This window comes from Adelges cooleyi, unplaced genomic scaffold (genome assembly GCF_023614345.1).
Source record: "Adelges cooleyi isolate 19-005CV unplaced genomic scaffold, UGA_ACOO_1.1 ACOO_flye_CR_arks_rails_tigmint_CR_PRNA_30, whole genome shotgun sequence".
NCBI lineage: Eukaryota > Metazoa > Arthropoda > Insecta > Hemiptera > Adelgidae > Adelges > Adelges cooleyi.
In genome coordinates, this window is record NW_026095971.1 from 19,971,264 (window position 1) to 19,992,951 (window position 21,688).

The 21,688-nt window shown below is 27.1% G+C and overlaps 3 protein-coding genes across 4 annotated transcripts; 2 read left to right on the top strand and 1 right to left on the bottom strand.

Annotated features, from left to right (window-relative positions):
* The first annotated feature begins 82 nt into the window (after positions 1 to 82).
* Positions 83 to 4,486, top strand: LOC126838190 (protein phosphatase PTC7 homolog). Of its 2 annotated transcripts, XR_007685674.1 has the most exons (5): positions 83 to 548; positions 1,233 to 1,412; positions 1,591 to 2,046; positions 2,115 to 2,250; positions 3,072 to 4,486. XR_007685674.1 is itself a non-coding variant. In XM_050572381.1 (4 exons), the coding sequence occupies exons 1-4, from the start codon at positions 320 to 322 to the stop codon at positions 3,119 to 3,121; spliced, it is 915 nt and encodes a 304-aa protein (XP_050428338.1). In that variant the 5' UTR covers positions 85 to 319; the 3' UTR covers positions 3,122 to 3,799. The 2 variants fall into 2 exon arrangements, 1 of the variants encoding a protein (XP_050428338.1); XM_050572381.1 differs by lacking the exon at positions 2,115 to 2,250 and having other exon boundaries at positions 85 to 548; positions 3,072 to 3,799.
* Positions 4,487 to 7,087: 2,601 nt separating this feature from the next.
* LOC126838022 (lissencephaly-1 homolog) lies at positions 7,088 to 13,065 on the bottom strand. The gene is made up of 9 exons (XM_050572099.1): positions 12,819 to 13,065; positions 10,623 to 10,731; positions 9,446 to 9,599; positions 8,626 to 8,929; positions 8,364 to 8,541; positions 8,141 to 8,276; positions 7,898 to 8,053; positions 7,639 to 7,834; positions 7,088 to 7,540 (listed from the first exon to the last, which is right to left on the bottom strand). Exons 2-9 carry the CDS (start codon positions 10,658 to 10,660, stop codon positions 7,467 to 7,469), a joined length of 1,236 nt encoding a protein of 411 aa, XP_050428056.1. The 5' UTR covers positions 10,661 to 10,731; positions 12,819 to 13,065; the 3' UTR covers positions 7,088 to 7,466.
* Positions 13,066 to 13,858: 793 nt separating this feature from the next.
* Positions 13,859 to 21,201, top strand: LOC126838873 (ubiquitin conjugation factor E4 A). The gene is made up of 14 exons (XM_050573637.1): positions 13,859 to 14,581; positions 14,811 to 15,047; positions 15,154 to 15,297; positions 15,892 to 16,206; positions 16,267 to 16,595; positions 16,653 to 16,856; positions 16,912 to 17,203; positions 17,266 to 17,411; positions 17,976 to 18,125; positions 18,973 to 19,056; positions 19,132 to 19,291; positions 19,391 to 19,562; positions 20,037 to 20,244; positions 20,311 to 21,201. Exons 1-14 carry the CDS (start codon positions 14,039 to 14,041, stop codon positions 20,435 to 20,437), a joined length of 3,111 nt encoding a protein of 1,036 aa, XP_050429594.1. The 5' UTR covers positions 13,859 to 14,038; the 3' UTR covers positions 20,438 to 21,201.
* Positions 21,202 to 21,688: the final 487 nt, after the last annotated feature.

Sequence of the window (21,688 nt, forward strand, 5' to 3'; positions counted from 1 at the left end):
CTTTAATCTACGCGATAACGATAAAAAAAAGTTGATAAGACAAAAAGATTTCGTGATTATGACCGAATGGCGATATGCAATTTGCAAATCAAAAACTATGATCGCGACCAAAATATTATATATTTTAATCGATCGCGAGTTTTCAATTTTTTTGAATAGTTCATTAAGTAAAACAATGCACTTTAGAATTTTTGAAATTGTTTAGTTAGTTAACTAATAATGTTTAGTTACTTTTTTTTGTATTTTTATTAAATAATGTGGTGCAATATCCTCTATGTCGTCAATTCCATGATTATAATGACGACTTAAGTATAAAATTATGCAGCAAATAGTAACTACGGGTAGACTCATCTCGCGTGCATTATGGAATGGGTTCACAAATTTATCCCCTTCAAATTCTGAACACGCAAACAAAAAACGCGAACCTTCATTCCTATATGCAGTTTGTGGATTTCCCAAAGAATCATCTCGCAAACACTCACCAGTTAAAGGAAAATTTGGCGATGACGCTTGGTTCTCTGCTAAAGGAAAAGCTACTGATGTTTTAGGTTAGTACTTAATTGTATTCCAAAAATTTGACTTTTAAAAATTTATATCTTAATAACGTATAGAATGATAAGAATTTATTGTTTGACTTGAATTTAGTTTTGCTTGAAATTATTAAAGTTGGTTTAATATACATGTTAATGTTATGTTAATATTACTTATGTTATGCTTAAAACAAGTATGAACTCTACATAAATTAAGTGTAATTCTAGACTAGGTTTTTGGATGTTTTATCGACTTGAATGATAAAAAAAATAATTAGTAATAAAATAAATAAAAATATAGGATCAATTATTTTATTCATATTGCCCTAAATTACTTATTATTCATTCAATTAGACTTAAAGCACTTTTAGTGGATGTAGGACGAGTAATTACAGACCATACCTATACATAATTTAATTTGTATTGTAAAATTCAGTCAATGGCTAGGTAGCTAGTATTTCACTAATAAACCATAAATAATATGACAGACATAATATTAGTCAATAATTAATATATATAATAATAATAATACATTTATTGTTATTAAACCCTTAGAAATATATATAAATAAATAATCTTTTTTTTATGATAATAACTATACCTATTTTACTAGTTAACTGGATTACAAACTAATTATTTCAGATTTTCAGATTAAATTCATGTAATAAAGTTTAATTAGAAATTAATGTTTCTGTTTAACAGGAGTTGCTGACGGTGTTGGTGGATGGCGACACTATGGTATAGATCCCGGTGAATTTTCAAGTTTTCTCATGACAACATGTGAAAGACTTGTATCTTTAGGAAAAATAATACCTAATGAGCCCAATAAACTTTTAGCACAAAGTTATTATGAATTACTTGAAAACAAACAACCAATTTTAGGTAAGTTAAATTTTAACCTTTTATTTCAAAAACATTGTACAATGTTATGTTTGCACACCTAAATTCTAATTAATTTAATTATTTTTTAAATTAACTGTTAAAGAAAATATCTTAGGATTTTTGAATGTACAAATTATACAATCACTTATATAGTTATTGTATTTCAATCTATTTGTAGGAAGTAGTACTGCTTGTGTTGTTGTACTAAACAAAGAAACTTGCAGTATATACACAGCTAATATTGGTGATAGTGGCTTTATGGTTGTACGTGGAGGCCATGTTGTGCATCGTTCTGAAGAACAGCAGCACTATTTTAACACGCCCTATCAGTTGTCAGTACCACCTCCTACACATAGTGGCCAAGTTCTCAGCGACAGCCCAGACTCGGCTGATATATCAGATTTTGCTGTGGAAAATGGAGATGTCATTCTTTTAGCAACTGATGGAGTTTTTGACAATGTTCCTGATCATTTGTTGCTTAAAGAATTAAGTCGAGTTGAAGGTGTTCGTGACCCTACTAAATTACAGTGTGCAGCAAATACAATTGCTTGGATGGCTAGAATTTTAGCTTTTGATAGATCTTTCTTATCACCATTTGCACGTGCTGCTCAAGCGAATGGCATCAATACTGTTGGTAAGTCCTTAATAAAACTGTAAGCTAAGGATAAGTCTACAAAGCACACTTATCTTATTTGTTTCTAGTCCTTTATCAAAATTTTGCATCAAGTTTAGTATGTATGTGACTTGTGCATTTTTTCTCAGACCTAAAAACCAGCCAGTTTGAGTGGCTAGCTAGTAGTTTTTCGAAAAGGTCATGGCCCATAAACATTACTTTTCGGTATTTTTTATTGTCTTCTATGGTCCATATTTTAACCAAAGTGACATAGTTTCTGAGTGCATAGGTCATCTAATCCAGTTGACTTTTGTAAATTTTTCCTTTTGGATTTCTGGTTTTGTACTATTTAATAATAATTGACATGTTACCTTTGTTTTTGAATCATTGCTGATGCTTCCCCTTACCAAACCTTGTGTAAATACTAAACCTCTTGTCCATATGCTCTACTATTTCACACTGTCTGCTCTTTAGTACTTAAATTGAAAATAAAATAAAAGCATAAAGATATGTAATAATTATAAAAGCCAATTTAGGACATTATTATAAAATAAACTAAAAATTATTTGAACTGTGCTTGGTTTGGACTAAGTTGGGTTAATCTATGCTGGGTTCATACTATTTCCAAAATCGCATTAAAGCCTTTGATTGTGAAAAAATCACTAATTAATGTTCTATACAAATTTTGAATTGATTCTAACAATTTTCGCGAAGATACAGCATATCAAATTTGACAACTGAAAAACTGGTCAGATTTTTATTCGGTTGTTCCTGGTTTTGAGGATGAAAGATTGACTTTTTCTACTTTTAACATAACCAAGTACTAATTGCATACAATTTCGGATCTATAGAGCTGCTACTCGAGTAAATCAAACTAAAGGAAAAAGAGTTATTGTGTTACACAAAAAAAAAAAACCACACATCATTGTAAATATTAATATTGCTCCCCATCAAAGCTAAGAAAATCAATCTATTCCACATCTTGTCCCTACTTTTTTTTTTTATTAAAATCTTGGTATTACTTAATATTATATTTATTTTTTTAGGTGGGAAACCTGATGATATAACTGTGCTTTTAGCAACTATAGCTATGTGAAGAACCAACAATAGGTTAGTTCTAAATTATATACTTAGACATAATTTCTGGTAAGTGTGTCCTTTTTTTTTAATTCTAAGCGTATATCAGTTTTTTTTGGTTTTAAAATTAAATTCAAAACCTTATCAAAATTTAACTTATCAAGTCCGATTTACAGTTTTCTATGTACTTTTAGTATCCATCTAAAATCAAATAGCTATGTGGTATATACTGTGTGTATAATTAATTTGAGAATCACTGGCCAAAATGATATAGAATGTTTAACCATTTAATTGTGAAGCAAAAAAATTAACTACTTTTTTTTATAAATTTATTATTATCTTGTTCAAAAAATTATATAAATATTTTTTACTGCCAGTTAAAGAACCAATATTTTAAGATAATTTACAATTTATTCAAGGTTTGTTTTTTTTTAATAAACTATTTATATTTAAACGTGTATAAACAATCTAGTCATTTTTGTTGTTGAAATCATCCCCCCTAAATTATTTGATTCAAGTACATTTTTTTCCATTCAGAAATAATTTTGTTTTATATAATAACGATTAATATACTATAAAATATTTAAAATTTGTTAACATTTTATAAATATGATTACGGTACTGAATTATATTGAAATATCATACAATAATCAATTTATTAAAGGGAATAAATACGTTTTTATTAATGGTGTTTTTGATATAACAAATATAAAATTTTTGTATTGAATTGTTTGCCCATTTGTACATTTTAGCTTAAAATGTTTAGCTATTATAATACACGGTTAAAATTGTATTATTTTTTACATCCAATAATTGTGTTTATTGTCCTACTTTGTATATTATATAAAACAAATTATACTAAACTGCAGTATGTTAATAAATACTATTTGTGTATAGTTTATATTACTATAATTTCTCTAAGATGTTTTATATTCTTAATTAATGCTATAACATCTATAAATTTACATACCTAACTTTTCATTAATGTTATCTCTTTTAACATTTGTTTGCTGTATAATGATCATGTGAATGTAACAAAAAAATGAATTAATTGTTATGTGATTTATAAGTTGTAAAAATAAATAGGTTTTGATGGTTCAATTTTTAAGCTCTATCTGCTAAATACTTTTTTAGGGTGGCTTCTAGTAAACTGCAGGTATTACCACTTTTCTAATCATTGGTATAATATGTTGTATGTAGATTAATGGTAGGGATATCCATGGAATATTTGTATTTTTTATCCAAGTTAAATAATAAAATAATTGTTTTAAATATACATCATAAATATAAGTATTTGTTTATAAGCAGATTTGTAACAATAGCTTTATTATTTATTTGGATTAAAAAAAAAATTGTCAAATTCAAATTTCAGTTCCAACCCGAATTTAAATAACTATGTATATATTACCTCAACTTTGATTGTTTTTTGCTAATAATAAATATGCAACTGAATTGTTTTTATTTCTATTCAGAAAATTGAATTAATTAATTTTAAATGATTAGCAGATCAGAGGACTTTTAGCTCTAGAAAAATGTAAAATATAAAAGCATTTATGCACTAAAAAAAAACAGCAACTTTTTTATTCTTTGACTTATCCCATACAAATGGAGAAGCTCAGCCAAATCGGAACTATTGATCCTTATTTTAATTTGTTTGATTAAAAATATACTTACACAGGAATTCCAATTTTTTAATTATATGCCAAGAAATGAATGTACCTGCTAATAACATGTATAAGGTATTAGAAATATGTAATTACATGTCCTCACAATTTAGTAGAAAAGGACTAGGTAAGCATAAAAAAAAGAATATTATATATGCTAAACGTTAAGTATACAATTTACTGCCAAAAGATAGTTAATAATTAAGACACTGTTACAACAGGAGTGCATTGAGGAACTGCTAAGCATCTCTCGATGATTTTTAAGGGGGGGGGGGTATGGTTAATTCGTGCAAATAACGGCAAATTTTTGTGAATTTTTTTTGACGACACAGTTAAAATCTGTTTATTAAAACTAATGGTACATTAAAGTATAACATTCGAAGAATATTGTGTAATATTTGCATGTAGAAATATTAAAAAATACGGTAATGGCGGCAATTATTCGGAAGCGTCTCGGAAAAAAGTAGAATTGCGGTGCCCCTCATAACTCGATGCTGGATCATCCGAAATTAAAAAAATCAAGTTCTTTCGTTAGATAATTGCTTTCCTCAGGTAACGCTGGGAGGGTTTTTTGAAATTTCAATTTTTCACTTTTTGGGAACACTTTGAAGGGAAAAACGCGATTTTTGCGAAAAAAATCGGCTAATTTGTTATTGTAAAATAAAAACTATTAACAAATTTGAAAAAAAACTCTCCAGCGTTACCTCGTTAGTTATGTACTGAAATAGTGTTCAAAATTTCAAAAGGATCGGTGCAGTAGTTTTGAAGTTATGGTGGTCACCGACTTTGAAAACGTGAGTTGTGGGAAAAACGCTTTAAAGTTAACGATAGTGCGCTCGGGCCGGGCAGCTATAAAATTCCGACAACTCATAACGTCGTCAATTTTGTTCCGATCGACTTGAAATTTTGACACAATATTCTTGAGATATTATGCATTCAGTTAACAAAAAAAAAAAAAAAATTTGACTACCCTACTCCCCCCTTAATACAGGGTATGGCAGTTGAACCCGACGATTTTCGTGGGCGTGGTTTTAAGTGGTAGAGAGTGGAACTGCACCTACTGCTTCCAGACACCCGGAATTTAACATAGACGTTGGTCAAGTGAACAGCGTGCGTTCGCGGTAAAAGCGTATTAAAAAAGTAATAATAGTTTCGTAGGCGCTCAACGAGCTTTTCGCAGACAGTTTGGTTTATCTCCTCGCGATTCTGTGCCTTCTCGTGGTACCATCCACCTGTAGGTGAAAAATTTTGAAACTACAGCTAGCAAGACTCGAAAGAGGCGATACTGAAAAAACCAGCCGGACCCCAGAAAATGTAGAGCTGGTGCAACAAGCAGTAGGGAGAAGTCCCCGAAAGTTAGCCAGGCGTCACAACACAGAACTTGGTATAAGTGATTAGAAAAAATGAAGTTTTCAAATTTGTAACATTAATTTCCACTTTTTTACTTTGTACTTGTTGGGCAAAAAATTTAAAAAAATTACTTATTCTATTTTTCTTTATTTTTTCAAATATTCAGGTTTGACTACTGCACCCTGTATGATAATTAATCATATTTTTTTAATGATAACTATAAAAAAAAGTATTCATTTCTTAGTCATTTGGAACAATTTTATTCATTTATTTAGTTATTTTAAAAAATGATTAATAAATTCTGCCCCAAAAATATTTTTTTATTTTTATTAATTTGAAACAATAAAATACAAACGTACATAATAAGTATTACTATATATTATTACAAATATATTAAAATAATATATTCAAACTGTTAAGAAATTATTGTTAACAAAAAGTAAAACACATTTTAACTTGGGTAAATTGTTATTGTATACTATTATAACATTATGGGCAGAATTTACAGGATATCTATTGATTAACAATTTGTTTATTTAATAAAATAAAATATACGTTAAATTATAAATTCATAATATCACTTGTTCTGTTTTGAATCATGTGTTACTTTATTTTAAAAAACTTGAATTTCTTTATTAATTATTTCAGACAAAATTATTCAGCAGTCATAATATTATAATAAATCACATTCAAACGTTTCAATGCATAAAATAGAAAATTATTTTATAGAAAAATATCTTATAAACAAAATATAGTACATGTAATAAAGTAAAATGGAATACTTTTTAAAGCTATAGTTCAAGTTTAAAACTAGTAAATAAAACCAATTAATATTCCATCTTTTAAAGAAATAAATTGATAGAAAATATTTTAATACATAAAAACAATTACATACTGAATATGGTTATTATTTTTAATTCAGACATAATACAAAAAATAATTCTAATAATTTAAAACGCTTAATTAAAATAAGTAAAAGTATTTAAACAAAATGATACATCGTCATCAAACGAGAAAGCTAAATATGCACATAAATAAAATAACATAAAATTATATTTAAAACCTATTGTTTTTTTATGTACTAGTATATTGGGAGGAAAAATAAAAAATACACATACCTAAAATATAAAGAACTAGTTATTTCTTTATATATATATATATTATCTATATAAAAAAATTTAAAAAGCAATGCTATTTTCACATAAATAAAAGCTGGGCAATAATATACCTACACTTCTATGATAGACTAGAAATTAAAATCTTAATTTGTGTTAATGTAGTGGAGATATTTTTTAAATTTAGCAAAGCAGAGCATATTTTAACAACACGAATTGTCGGGACTTTGTACTATCAGCGACAGTCCCAAACTTTAATTGTTTTATCCACACTACCTGTTATTACAAATGGTTGCGATCGATGGAAATCTACAAAGAAAAATTATTTATAGTTAATTAAAAATTACATGTAAACATATTTTAAATCTTGCCTGTGTAATGATATTAAACAGATTTACAGTACTTACCAACTGTGGTACAAAAATGACTATGGGCCAATAAAGTTTTCATATTTCGTTTGTTTGCCAAATCCCAAATTCTAAGTGTTTTGTCGTCACTAGCAGATATCACATATTTACCACCAGGATGAAACACTAAACTACGTACCCAATTGTCATGTCCAACCATAGTAAACAGACATGAACGTGAAGCCACATCCCACATCTAAATTAATTAGATATTAAAACACAAGCAGTTATTTATTTTTAGTTTTATACTGTTACTTGCCTTAATGGTTTTATCTCGTGAACCAGATATAATAAAAGGTCCTTCATAACCATTTTTCTTTTTATCAACCCCAGCGCCTTCATTAATTGTCGATGACGCTGCAGCAGGTGCCCATGCAATGCATTCTACTACATGTTCATGGCCTCGTAAATCTGCCTAATTATGAAAAAATAATTATAACTCAGTATTAATTAATACAAAAGTATTACAATTCAATGTTACAATTTTTGCATTTCTACTCACTTTACATTGAGTAGCTGCAATTACCCAAACTTTAACAGTGTGATCATTGGAACAAGAAGCTAACAGTTGGCCACACGGAGAAACTTTCACTTTTCTAACCCATTCACGATGCCCAGTGAATGTTTTAACACAGTATCTAAAATTTAATATTTTAAAAACAATAATGTATAATTAAAAAATGTATGAACATTTTTTAATGAACAAAAGATTTAAAATATCATACCCTGTATTAACTTCCCACATTTTAATTGTTTTATCTCTTGATGAAGAAACTATAAAATCTCCACCTTTAAGGAAACAAACTCCCGACACACTGTGTTCGTGGCCTTGCATGGTACGAATGCATTCGTAAGTCTGACTAAAATCCCATAACTTAATACTCATATCAGCACTACAAGACACTAAAATGTTTCAAATTATGTCCATTAAATATATATAAGTATGCATTTTATAATAGTACTCGTGGAATTACATAGAATACCAACCTAGCAATTTACCACTCTCGTCAAAAGCAACATCTTGTATAGCTTCTGTATGACCTTTCAGAGTTCTTTCATATTCACCAGTCTCATAGTCCCAACTTTTTATTGTAGCATCTTCACTTGCTGATACAAGAATATTAAAAACTGGATGAAATATAACTTTTACTACTGTTTCTCTATGTCCAGTCAAATAATGAGTTTCTGGAGCTCTTGGAATCCAGTCACTTGGTGAGCGTAATGCTCTTTTAGGAGCACCAGAGTTAATTTCTTTTTCATACTCGGAAAGTTTTGATTCTAATTCGCTTACCTTAAAAATTGTATTAAGGTGTAAATTTTTAAAGAGCATTTATTAATAACGTATTTTTAGGTTAAAAACTAATGATTAGTTGAATAACTATAGTAGTAATCTATACTTATTACCTCTTGGGTTTAATTAATAGACTTTTATGTTTGTATTGCATATCACCGTTTAAAGTGAAACAGTAGTGCGTATCTCAGCTTTTGAAGGTTTACAGGAGAAGCAAAACACACATTTTTTAACATAACACGTTAACATTTTTATCAATATCAGTGTAACCATTAATCTGACAGAAATTTTCTGTCTTACTTAAATTGTTGGCATCAGCTCAATTTATCAATATTGACAATATACCCATTTTGTCAAATGTTGAGATACGCACTGTTGCACTTTAAACAACGATATATTACATATTAGTATATAATGTATACAACTGTATGCAATGATTATAAATATCATATGTACAATGATACAAATGATATAAACGATCATGGTTAACTAAATTACATTGCTCACATAGCTTACTTTTTTTTGCAATCTAATTACAGAAGTCCATTTTTTTTCTAGTAAACCACCATATTTATTTTCTACCTCTCCGGGCATATCAGCATCTTTCTTCAAACCTTCCAGTGCATTGTAATAACTATTACTACTTAAGTAATCAGCTATAGCTTTGTTCCTGAAAAATATCATTAACACTTATTTGAAATATACATTGATATGAAATATTTTATATATCACTATGGTGTTAATTCATAATCATAAAAAGCAGAACACAAAATTTTAATGTAAGAAAAGCGTGAAATTAAAATATGTAGCTCATTATTTGAGAATTTTTTAAAATAGAAACTAGAAGGTAGTTTTATTTGAAAAAAATAATAAAAGATTAAAATTATTTAATATGCATTATATCTCATTTACTAAATTTATATTCAAGCTAGCTTAACTAAAAATTAAGTCAATAAGTTCACAAGTATTATAATTGAAGAATAAATAGTTGCAAACATTAAAAAGTTTAGCTCAATTAAATATTTTTGAAAAGAATTTGTGTTCAGGTGAAATTGAATCATTAAATAATTAATAGGTTTACATGCAAAACTGATTTAATGTAATACGAATTGGTTAACTCCCAGAGTTAAAAGAATATAATCAGCTGGTAATCTAGTTTAATAGAAAACAGTTTGACTTAAACAAAATTAGTAACTTCAGATTTGAAACTCTGACTAAAAATAACTTTCAATGTTGCCAAGGAAGTTGTGATGGTCAAACCTATAAATATTCAAGTTTTAGCTTTGAATTTAAAGTTTGTCTTAAATTCATAGGCGCAAATACGAGGGGGCTAGGGTGAGCTTAGCCCCCCCAATGCTAGACATAGCCCCACCAAAAAAATTAGGTTATGCATAACATTTTAAAATATAAAAATATATTAACTTATATTCTATTCAGAATAAGAACAGGCTTCGGCGGCCGAGTGAAGCCACGCCCATGCGCACAAGTCGGCCGCCGAAACCTGTTCTTATTCTAAATAGAGTATATATATGTATATATTTTTAAAAATGCCAGCCCCCCCCCCCCGAGTTAAAAATTTGAATTGTGCCTATGCTTAAATTGCTTATACGGCACTGCTTAATAAATAGGGATTAAATTCTTAACGGTTTAATTCATCTACACTAAAATGTAAATAATATAAAATTACACTTACAATTCTTCACGTTGTCTTTGAGACAGCACCATTTTCATGTCTGTATGACAAAAATGTTGATGAAAATGTATTAGTCTCACTTAAATTCTACTATGAATGACTTCTCAAACTGAAACCATTTTAAAATAAAGTATTGTAAATACATGTTTTCTTAACATTTTATCTGTTTTTCATTCTTTTACATCCAATTATACTTTAAATTGTGCTGATCTAACCTGTATTTGTTTTACATAAAAATTTGTTTTATTCTCTATTATTTTGCTTGATATTAACCTTCAAGCGCTCGCGTTTATTAAGGTTACTACATTGCTTGCGATGCTTTTGTACTGCTTTAAACTGCATCGGAATGCTGACTTTACATATTTTGATGTGGCGCTTTTTTTTTTAAAAGAAAGATGGTGTAATTGTCCATACACGAGCACATGAGGGTTATCATTTGTTTATAATTAAAAAACCGCGGACATTATTCTAAATATATTATTACTTTTATCCAACAACTCCTGGATTTTGTTTTTATATATTATATTATATACTAAAATATGACAAGTTATATTATAGATATTACAAATTAAGTATTACAATTTTTTTTTTATTTTGTTATATATTTTGGTGATGAATGTATGTAATATTTATACATTTTTTATACAAAATAACTACACTATTGTATACAGCGTAAGCTAATGAATATGTATATTTACTTACACAGTGAGCATAGTTATTATTTTTATTATTTATCTAAAACATTGCTGTATACACTGATCAGATTAGTATTCCAATAGATTTGATAAAATTATTTTGTTTCGGACAATTTAATTTGAGGTACCCACACAATAGAAATCGGGACTCATTTTCAGAACTGATTTTTTACGGCTCGGTCAGGGTTTTAGAACTATATGGGAACATGGCACCATGTGGTGAAAAACTGGTAGTTTCGTGTAAAAATCTGGCTTAATGGCAACCATTAGTTAATATAACAACTTTCAAATTATCTGTAGCATAACCAGAACCAAAGCAAGGAAATAATACAGCAGGTTCAAAAATAGGTAAAATAGACATTTTTTCTTATGGTAATCAATAAAATTAAATGTTGTTAACACACAAAAAAATCCACCAAAAATTTAATTTGTTTTTGAAATATTTATGAAACAAGAAAACAAACAAAACCTAACTAGACTGTTAGGTCTAGTAACTAGTAAACAATTTACCAACTAGTCTGGTTTGTCGAACAATTATTTTTCTTTTATGTGGGGCTATTCAATGAAATTGGTTATATAATTAAGTTTTACAATAAACGACAGCTTAAGTTGTTAGGGCTCTTAATACGAGCAATTAAAATAAACAAATAAAAACCTAATTTGTAGATGTTAGAGTGAGTTGTTGGAATTTAAGATTATAAGACAAACAAATTTTATAAATATAAATAAAATAATAATGTTAAAATAAGTAGTCAAATATTTTTTTGTACTATTAAAATATTACATGATATACAAGGTGTTGGTTACACATATTTTATAAGATTAATGTGCTACATAATGTCGATGACAAAAAAAACGCCTGTGCCATATTTAGAATTTTGTGGTTTAAAAAAAGTAAGCTATAATATGTTAAAATCCCCTATATGCTAACTTCAATCTAAAATATATGAAAAATAAATATAAAACCTCTTATGTGTTACCTATAAAATGTATGTGGTATTTCTTAAGTGGCAAAACATTGATAAATACTTTATTCACATCTTTTTAAAATAAGATGTTTTATAGTTTTATAAATTTAAAGCATGTTTTATTAGAAATTTGATTTTTGTAAAATATTTTTTGTTTCCAAAAAAATGAAGTTTAGCACATTAAAAGTTTTTGTGAGTCAACAGCAATAAAAAAGCAATATATTGAATGATGCTCTAAAACAAAGTAGCTTTTTGCCAAACTTCTTACTACAATTATGATTATGGTAACTGGTGGATTTCTAGGAAAAATTATGATTTTAAATACTTATAGATTACTTTTATCGACTTCATAAGTTAAACATAATTGCTGTAATTTATAAATAAAATTATCTATTCTTTTCAAAATGTAATTTATATTAATTTACAGTATTTTTTTATATTTAAAATATTTAATAAACAAATTTTATTCATCAAAAGTAAGGTAAAATAGAATAGGTACTATTTAACAATTAATATTAAGAAATATAGTATACCCGTTCCAGATGGCAAGTGATTAAGATACCAAAGATGATACGTGAAGTAAATAATTGAATGCACTATTGTATAAAATTCATCGGGAACAAAATCCAAATATTATTCAATCACTAATTACTTCTATACAAACGAAATGAAATGTATCGTTCTATTAGCATTTCAAAGAAACTCATTTTAGATAAATAAACGATATAAATTTACACTAGATTCTAGAAGTAATATAAAAAAAAGTCAGCTTTCAATTTGTGATTAAAATCAATATGGCGTCTGGTTATATTATCTTTGTAAAATTCCGTTCTTCTGGATGTGGTTGTAGTGATAACGTATGTATGTTACCACTACTGATACTATTCCCTGAACAAAACACGAACTAAGATAAAAACTTGACACGGTATTTGGTAGACGGTACTAGATATAGTATTAACTATTAGGATTTAAGCATGTTCCATTACTAAATAAATTTATCTATTAGCAATACATTTGCTAAGTATATTATATTTATTATTTTTTTAAGTTTGTTAGAATACGTTTATTTAGTCACAAAGGAACCTTTTCCTAATCGCAAGCATTCCAATGATTCGTTTTTTTGCAGTTTGACCACAAAATAGACCCTTAGAGTAAAAATATGTTTGACCACAGAATAGACTAAAATCGCATTTATTCTATGATTTTATTTTCGTATAATCTGTGATTTTATTGACCTGCAACTGCCTCTCATGACAAGTAAAAGTATTTATCGTGGTATTAATATCTAATTTAAACAACATAACAATTTGTTATTTGGACTTTGGAATATTATTCTGACATGCCGGGAGAGTAAACGGCAATGTGAGAAATTTCGTGGAAGAAAAAATTAACTTGTGCAATTTGAACGGTAAAGTTCCATGAGAATCCTTGTACTCTTGTGGGCCAGTAACCATATTTTTACCCAATGTTTAGGAGTTAATAGGTCATTGGTAACTTAGATCATAACATTATATAAATGGTAACGATTTATTATCAGCTTTTCTATGTTATCGCATTTCGTCAATAGTTTGTCTCAATTGTCAAATCACGGTCTAATACGTCAGATGTTAATTTACTAAAATAATAATATTTATTCAAATTACTGGATGTGTAATTTTTAAGGAGTTTAATCAGTTTACTACTCTTAATGTTTTATTAAGACGCTATTAAATAATGTTTTTTTTGCTCATATGTCTTGAATAATAGTGCTAAAATGTCTGGAGGAAACGAATTTTCTATTTTTCAAAAAAATAATACTGACCAAATACTTTCGACTTCAGATGAAAATATATCCAATTCCAAAATGAATGATGTCGAAAATAGTGTTGATGAAGCACTTGATAAACTTGTTGAGAACATTTTTCATTTTGCTTTAAAACCCAATTTTGATAAGGAGTACGATACTTCAATTATTTACTTACCAGATTTAACCGAAATATTAAAAAATAATGTTGCAAATGAATCAAAATTGGTCATGCTTGAACAGGCTATTTTTGAAAGAATATTATTACCTGATCCAGAGTCATTTTTATTAAAGAAAAAGCGCGATGTTTCTGTGAATGTACACACTGTTCAAAAGGAGTGTATAATTTATTTATTTAAATGCTTTTTGGAATTACAATTTGCCAAGCAAGAAAATCGGTATCCATCTATTGAAAAAAGTATTTATACAAAAATTAGCGGTTTTATTTCTAATAATGTATCTACAGCTCTTAAACAACCAGATCTTCATGGTTTGCAAGATATACATTCACAGGTATATTTTTATAATCTATACTCTGTTTCGCAAAAAGAATATGTTAGGGCAGAAAGAAAAATGCGTTACTATTGTATGCACCTGCACAGACAGAATAATGTGTTTTATGTTTCTGTGCAACCATATTCTCTTGGCGAACAGATCATAGGTAGTTTTACTTTTTTATGTAAAAAATATTGTATGTAAAAGTACTTTTTGTTTATTTATATTAAAGTATACTCAATTTTAGATTTTAGGGATTTTTCATAATAACATGGCATCATTTGAAGACTATACAAACTTCTTTACTTCTGTGAATCATTGTATTATATTGGATGAAGATGATAAAGAAGCGCAGTTAAAATCAGCATACCAACCAGTTTTGGATAAAATTAAGGAAAACATAAAAAAATCTACTATTATATTTCTACCAAATTGTGAATTGGCAGTTTTACAAGTATTTTCTTCTTTAACACTATTAGCTCAAGTAAGTTAAACTAAAATTGTATTTTATTATGAACAGTTTTTGAAATATTTGTTTAGTTATGTTTTTAGGAATTTATTTAAATGTTTTATATTAACATATATTTAAGGTATTGATTGACCACTGTTATGTGCCTAATGAAGCTAGTGGTTATCATTATACAGACACAATTCTTGGCTCTCTTTTTTCTTTATCTGTTTTACCAAAGTCAGCAGGAGTACAATTTGAATTTTTTCAAAAACCTATGGAAGAGGTTCGTATATTTTATTTATACAAATAAAGTACTAAATTAACTCTTAATATATGGCTAATAGGATATAATGATTTGGTGTATTTAAGCACATAGCTGCTAGTTATTTTGGCCCTTAGGTCTTAGTAAAAAAACAACCTGTAAATATATATTTTATCTCAATATTCTTAAAAAAAATTGTTATTTAAAATCTATTATTTTGTTTTAACTATCTCTAATAATTTGTAGTTATTTTTCTTGTATACCGATTATTCTTGCCTCTGTTCTACTCACGTGATACATAGGAATTTAGACATATTTTTTGTCTGTTAAGCCAATTGATTGACTGATGCGATAAGGAATAAATAGCAGATTTATTTATTTTAATTTCATATTTTAGAGTTTCCTAATTTGAAATTGAAAAAGTAAAAACTAATCTCAATTAACTTAATGACAAATGCAGATATGTTTATACATTCCTTATAGTACATTAATATATCAATTGGATCAATGAACAAAATGACAAATGTATATCTTAATTCTTGTGGTGTTTGTGAAAAGACAGGAATAATATCCAAATTCCAATCCCCTTTGATTATATGTGTCTAATTTTTTTAGTTATCTGGTCCATTAGAGGGAAATATATGGAATGGTATGGAGACACTGCATCAACAAATACATAAAATATGTTTAAATCTGTTGAAAGCTGGCCCTCAAGTTAAACATAAAACATTGTCATGGTTTGGAAATTGTTTGGAAAAAAACTCGGGTCGCTGTAAATTGTGGAATGTTGAAACGTCAATGTTAGAATTTATCTCTGATGGTTTTGCTATAAATTTGAGTGCTGTTCTTCTAAGACTTTGTCAGCCTTTTATATCCAACAAAAACAACACAAAGTTGTTAAAAATTGACCCAACTTACTGTGCAGCCAAAGTTGGTATAAATATTATTATATATTAAAAATAATTAATTTAAAATATTTATTTTTTTTAGGTCCAAAATTACGATGAAAGTCAAGAACGTGGAATACATTTTTTTAAACTTAATGAAAGCACTATGTTATTACCTACAGACTCTGAAGACTCAAACCAAATTGAAAAAAGACCCGTGGCTAAAGGACAATTTAATTTTATAACTGAATGTTTTTTTATGACACATAAATCATTAGAAATAGGGTTTGCTCAAATACAAGAAAAAATGACTAATATTAATCAAGAACTTGCAAGAATGCAACAAACATTCGTAGATGCTCAACAGTCTGGATCTGCAACCTCAGAAGTAATGAAGCTTATCAATGATCGAATGGAAACTGAAATGACTAAGTATAATAAGTTATATATATATATTTTTTTTTACTAACTAAATATTACTTCTATTAGATATTTATCTATGAAAGCTGCTCTTCTAGAACCATCAACTTTACATCTTCTAAGTCAATTTCAGAAAGCAACATGTGTATGGCTTGTTCAAGTTGTTTGCGACGTAGATAAAGATTTTCAATCAAATAATTTGCAATCTTATTGTCCAGAAAAATTCAGAACTATTGAGTTTCCGTTAACTAACATTGTTCCTCCTACTTTGAAGTATGAGTAATATAAACTACTTAATACTATGAAATTAATTAAAAACGTTTTATAGATGCATTCCCGAGTTTGTAATGGAAAATATTTGGCGCTACTTAATGTTGGTACGTCGTTTTCATTCACGCTCATTGGAGGAACCTGGTTTTGAACTAGTCAGTGAACTTTTAAATGCTATACTAGTGTTTATGATATCTAATACTAGGGTTAGAAATCCACATTTAAGAGCCCGCTTAGCTGAATGTTTAGACTGTTTACTACCTCATTCAGATGAAGATACTGCTGTTACAAACTCAATAGGATCATTTTACAGACAAAACTTATTTTTAAATCATCCTCATCGTAAACAAGTTAGTATTTTAAAATTTACTATAAAAATATAGTATTATTATTGATAGTTTTAATATTTTAGATTGTCTATGCATTATTGGATGTATTTGTTGGTATTGAAATGACTGGACAAAGTGTGGAATTTGAACAGAAATTTAACTATCGTCGACCAATGTACATTGTTATGGATTATTTATGGAAATTAAAAGAACATAGAGAAGTTTTTAAGTAATTTGACACAATAAAATATTTTATTGTAGATACATAAACCATAAAACAGATATCAATTTTTTTTTTTTTTTTTTAATTACTTAAACTATATACTGTATATGATATTCAACTTAAAAGTAACTTATTTATTTTGCTGGAAACTAATGACAACTTTGTATTTTGCACTTCCCTTTCCTGACTTTTAAACTAATAATTTTAAAAGAAATAATTAAAAAATGGTTATTGGCCAGCCAACAGTCTTAATAAATTATTCTTTAACTAAATTGTTAATAAAACTATTACAAGTTTCAAAAGTTGATAACCCTCTAGAAAATACCAAAAAATTTAAAAATTTAAAAACCTTATAATATTGTCAAAAAATATAAACAAGAATGTCTTCAAATAGAAAATTATTTTTTTAAGCAAATGAATGGTCTGCCTTGTTTTATTTCTATTGAGTTGTTAACTTTTTGAGTTTTGATGTAGGTTTATGTTTTTATGTAGAAATCAAACAATAAATTTAAAAACATTTTAATTATGTATCAATTGTATGTATTTCACTCTGTGATTAATTATTTATAGGTCGCTAGCTCGTGATGCAGAAAATAACATGGAAGCTACAAACCCTCCATTATTTTTGAGATTCATTAATTTGTTATTGAATGATGCTGTATTTTTATTAGATGAGGCTCTGACCAATATGGCTCTTTTGAAACAAATGCAAACTGCACTGTATGTATATATCTATAATTATTAGTTTTAATAGGTACTGTTTTTTTAAAAAGTTTTATGATCCTAATTACTTAAAGTTAACGTGCAAATTTTCTCTTTCTTTTTCGTTAATAAAAAAAAAAATTTGACTTCAAATTTTTGAGAAATTTGTATGTCATAACATTATTCTAAACCTACCTGAAATACACTAATATGTATCCTTGTTTAAATATGTTATTTTAAGAAAGCAAGAAGTTGATAAATTTGTTTTATCATAAATTTAAACAAAAAGATTTTAGTTAAAAGTTAAGTAAAATTATGGAAAATTAAAAAAAATTTGTAACAAGAATAAAAAGTAAATTAAAACTTTTTTTTTAACATTAAATAAACGTATCTACAATTTTGCTAATTTACTATATTTTCTTTCAAATTTGTATTTTCTTTGTCTCATTTAATCAGATATTGTATTTGACTTGGCGAGTCCATACAAAGAATCAATTAAAACATGTATACCATATAAAAGCTATATTAAGTGTATTTTTATGGTTTTTTCCAAAATCAATAATAAATTTATGTAAAATTAAAAATAATAATTTGATAAACTCTTAGTTTTCTTTTTTTAAATTAAAAATGTTGTTTTATTGAAAAACAAATTGAATAGTGAATAGAAATAGACAAACTTCATATCACTTAATGAAAAGTATGGATCTTAATTCAATATATTGAAAGTGAACTTTTGTAATGGTACTTAATCAATACGCTTAATATTTATTATACAATTGAATTTATGAAATTATCATTAGTTATCAAATAATATTAAATAAATATATATTATTTTACATGAATACTTAATGTGTTGGTGATACAGTGATTCAGGTGAATGGAATCAATTGTCACAAAGAGAAAGACACCAAAATATGGCCCATTTTCAACATATTGGAATGATTGCTAGGTAAAATTTGATTTAAAATAAATAATTTTTATCATTTATTTTATATAATAATAATCTAAAAAAAAACATTTTTAGGTTTGATAATATACTTGGGAATGAGACCATAAATGCATTAAAATACTTAACTTCAGAAATTAAGTCAATATTTTGTCACCCAACAATGGTTGATAGAGTAGCAGCTATGTTGAACTATTTTTTGTGTCATTTAGTTGGTCCTAAGAAAAAAAACTTTAAAGTAAGGGCAAAGCTGTTTAAATATTTGTACAATGATACAATTTACATATAATACTGATAAATTAATTGCTTGATTGATTATTAATGTAATTGTTAATAGGTGAAAGACATGAAAGAGTACAAATTTGAACCAGCAGAAATAGTTTTGAATATTTGTACAATGTATATAAACTTAGGAGAAAGTGAATATGGTGAAGAATTTTGTTTAGCTATTTCTAAAGATGGCCGATCATATAACCTTAATCTATTCAAACAAGCCGAGGATGTTTTAGGTTAAAATTTATCAATCTAAAATACTTTTTTAAAAAAAAACTACAAATTGTAAGGTTTTTTGATAACATTTTAGTTTAAGTAGTTCAGACTGATGAATTTTGGATCATGAGTGACCAATAATATGTATTGTATTACAAATCTAAATTCACTTGTTAGTATATTTACATGGATACATACATTATTTGTATTCTTTTATAACAATTTAATTTTTTAAGTTTTCACTATTCTATAAGTAAATTGATCCATTACTACTCAAAGTTTATTTATGTGTGACCTAAAATCGTCTGAGTAGTAGTCGGTTAAATTTGTGTGAAGTAGACTTATTTTTTAACTTCTTCATTTACTCAAGTATAGGTACAAACTATTTTTATTTATAATGTCAAGTAACTAACAAAGTGTAAATTATGGGAATTTTGTGATTTTAAAATATGTACTCGTATTCTTATATAAAATATAGTTTATTGAATTTGCAGCAAGAATTGGAGGAACATCTCTTATTTCTGGAATGGCCAACATTGCAACTAAAGTTTCAAAGCATGCTATTCAACAAAGCAATGACGATGAGTTATTATTGTCTGAAGTTCCTGACAACTTTTTAGACCCAATAATGTCAACGCTTATGACAGACCCCGTCATTTTACCATCCAGTAAAGTGAATGTAGACAGATCAACGATTTTAAGGCAAGATAATATTACAATACCAATGCTCGACTTTAATAACTTTTATTTTGTGCTTAAAATTTTTAGACACTTTTTAAATGAACAAACTGATCCCTTTACTCGGTCTCCACTAACTATGAATATGGTTCAGTCAAATGTTGAATTAAAAAATCAAATTGATGATTGGATAAAAGCTAAAAGAGCTCAAGAATAAAAATAAGCTTGTCATCAATAAAAAAAATGTAAAAAAATAATGTATTTCTACAAGTTTATATTTGTTTTATTTATATGCTTAAGTATATATATATATATATTTGTTATTACTATTACTTTCTTATTAGTTATTATTCAATGGATGTGGAAAAGATTGTTTAATTTTGATTTACAAATTATTACCAATTATGAGAAAATGAACTGCATTGTAAATGTATTGCATTTTTGGTGTTTATAGTAATAATAAAATATTTAAAAAAAAAACCTTTATCACATAAATATATACGCATATTTTGGTAGCAATTCAATATAACCCCCAACGCTCACAAAAGACTGAAAACATATTCCAAGTCAGTTGTGAGCGCTGATAATGAGATAGTATTGCTACTAAAATACGCTAGTGCATTATTTATTGAGGTTAAGGGTTTTATCTTATTATTTCATTATTTTTATATGTAGCCACAAGTGTTGCTTGACTCTTCAGTGCCCACTGTAGCAAAAATGCTACATATTAATTACATCATTTTATTTTGTAAGTAAAATACAATTAATTTAAGTTGCGTCCTGTAGTTATTAATGACATTTTTACATAAAGGATGTAATTAGGTCATATTTATAGATATAGATACTTTTATCCCAAAATCTTAGTAACTTAATCTATATAAAACATTTACAAAATTGGGCATTGAAAGGTTAAGTTTTTTTTAGGTTATAGTGTGTGTGCTAATGTGTTTTTAATATTTATTTATATGTTTAGTTATAATTAAATTTTATGTGTGAGAGTTACTAAATGTTTTTTTATTGTAAATATGTACGTCCATTCATAACTGTATTTGCTAGTATAAAATAAAATAAAGTAATAATAGTAAGTTCTAAGAACTTTATTTGGATAATTTAGATACTATGCAACAACAAGTTCCCGCCTTAACTTTGATCAATTAGACGTTTTTTATTATCTGATCTTGCATTTCATCTATCTTATAAAACAAGAGTGAATAGAACAATATTTATAGCATAGTATGGATAAATCATGAGAATAAAGTAATGGTATGTTCTTAAACATTTATGGTTTAGACTTACTTTAGTAACAAAATGATAGTGAGAATGATAATGAAAATAACAAAGTAATACAAATTGTAAGGAACCATTTCGATGATGGAAAGGTATTTCATAACATTTTACCAAATTTAAATTTACTTTAGGTCCAAAATGAAAATGTTCAACAAATAAATACAGCTGTAAAAAAACAAAT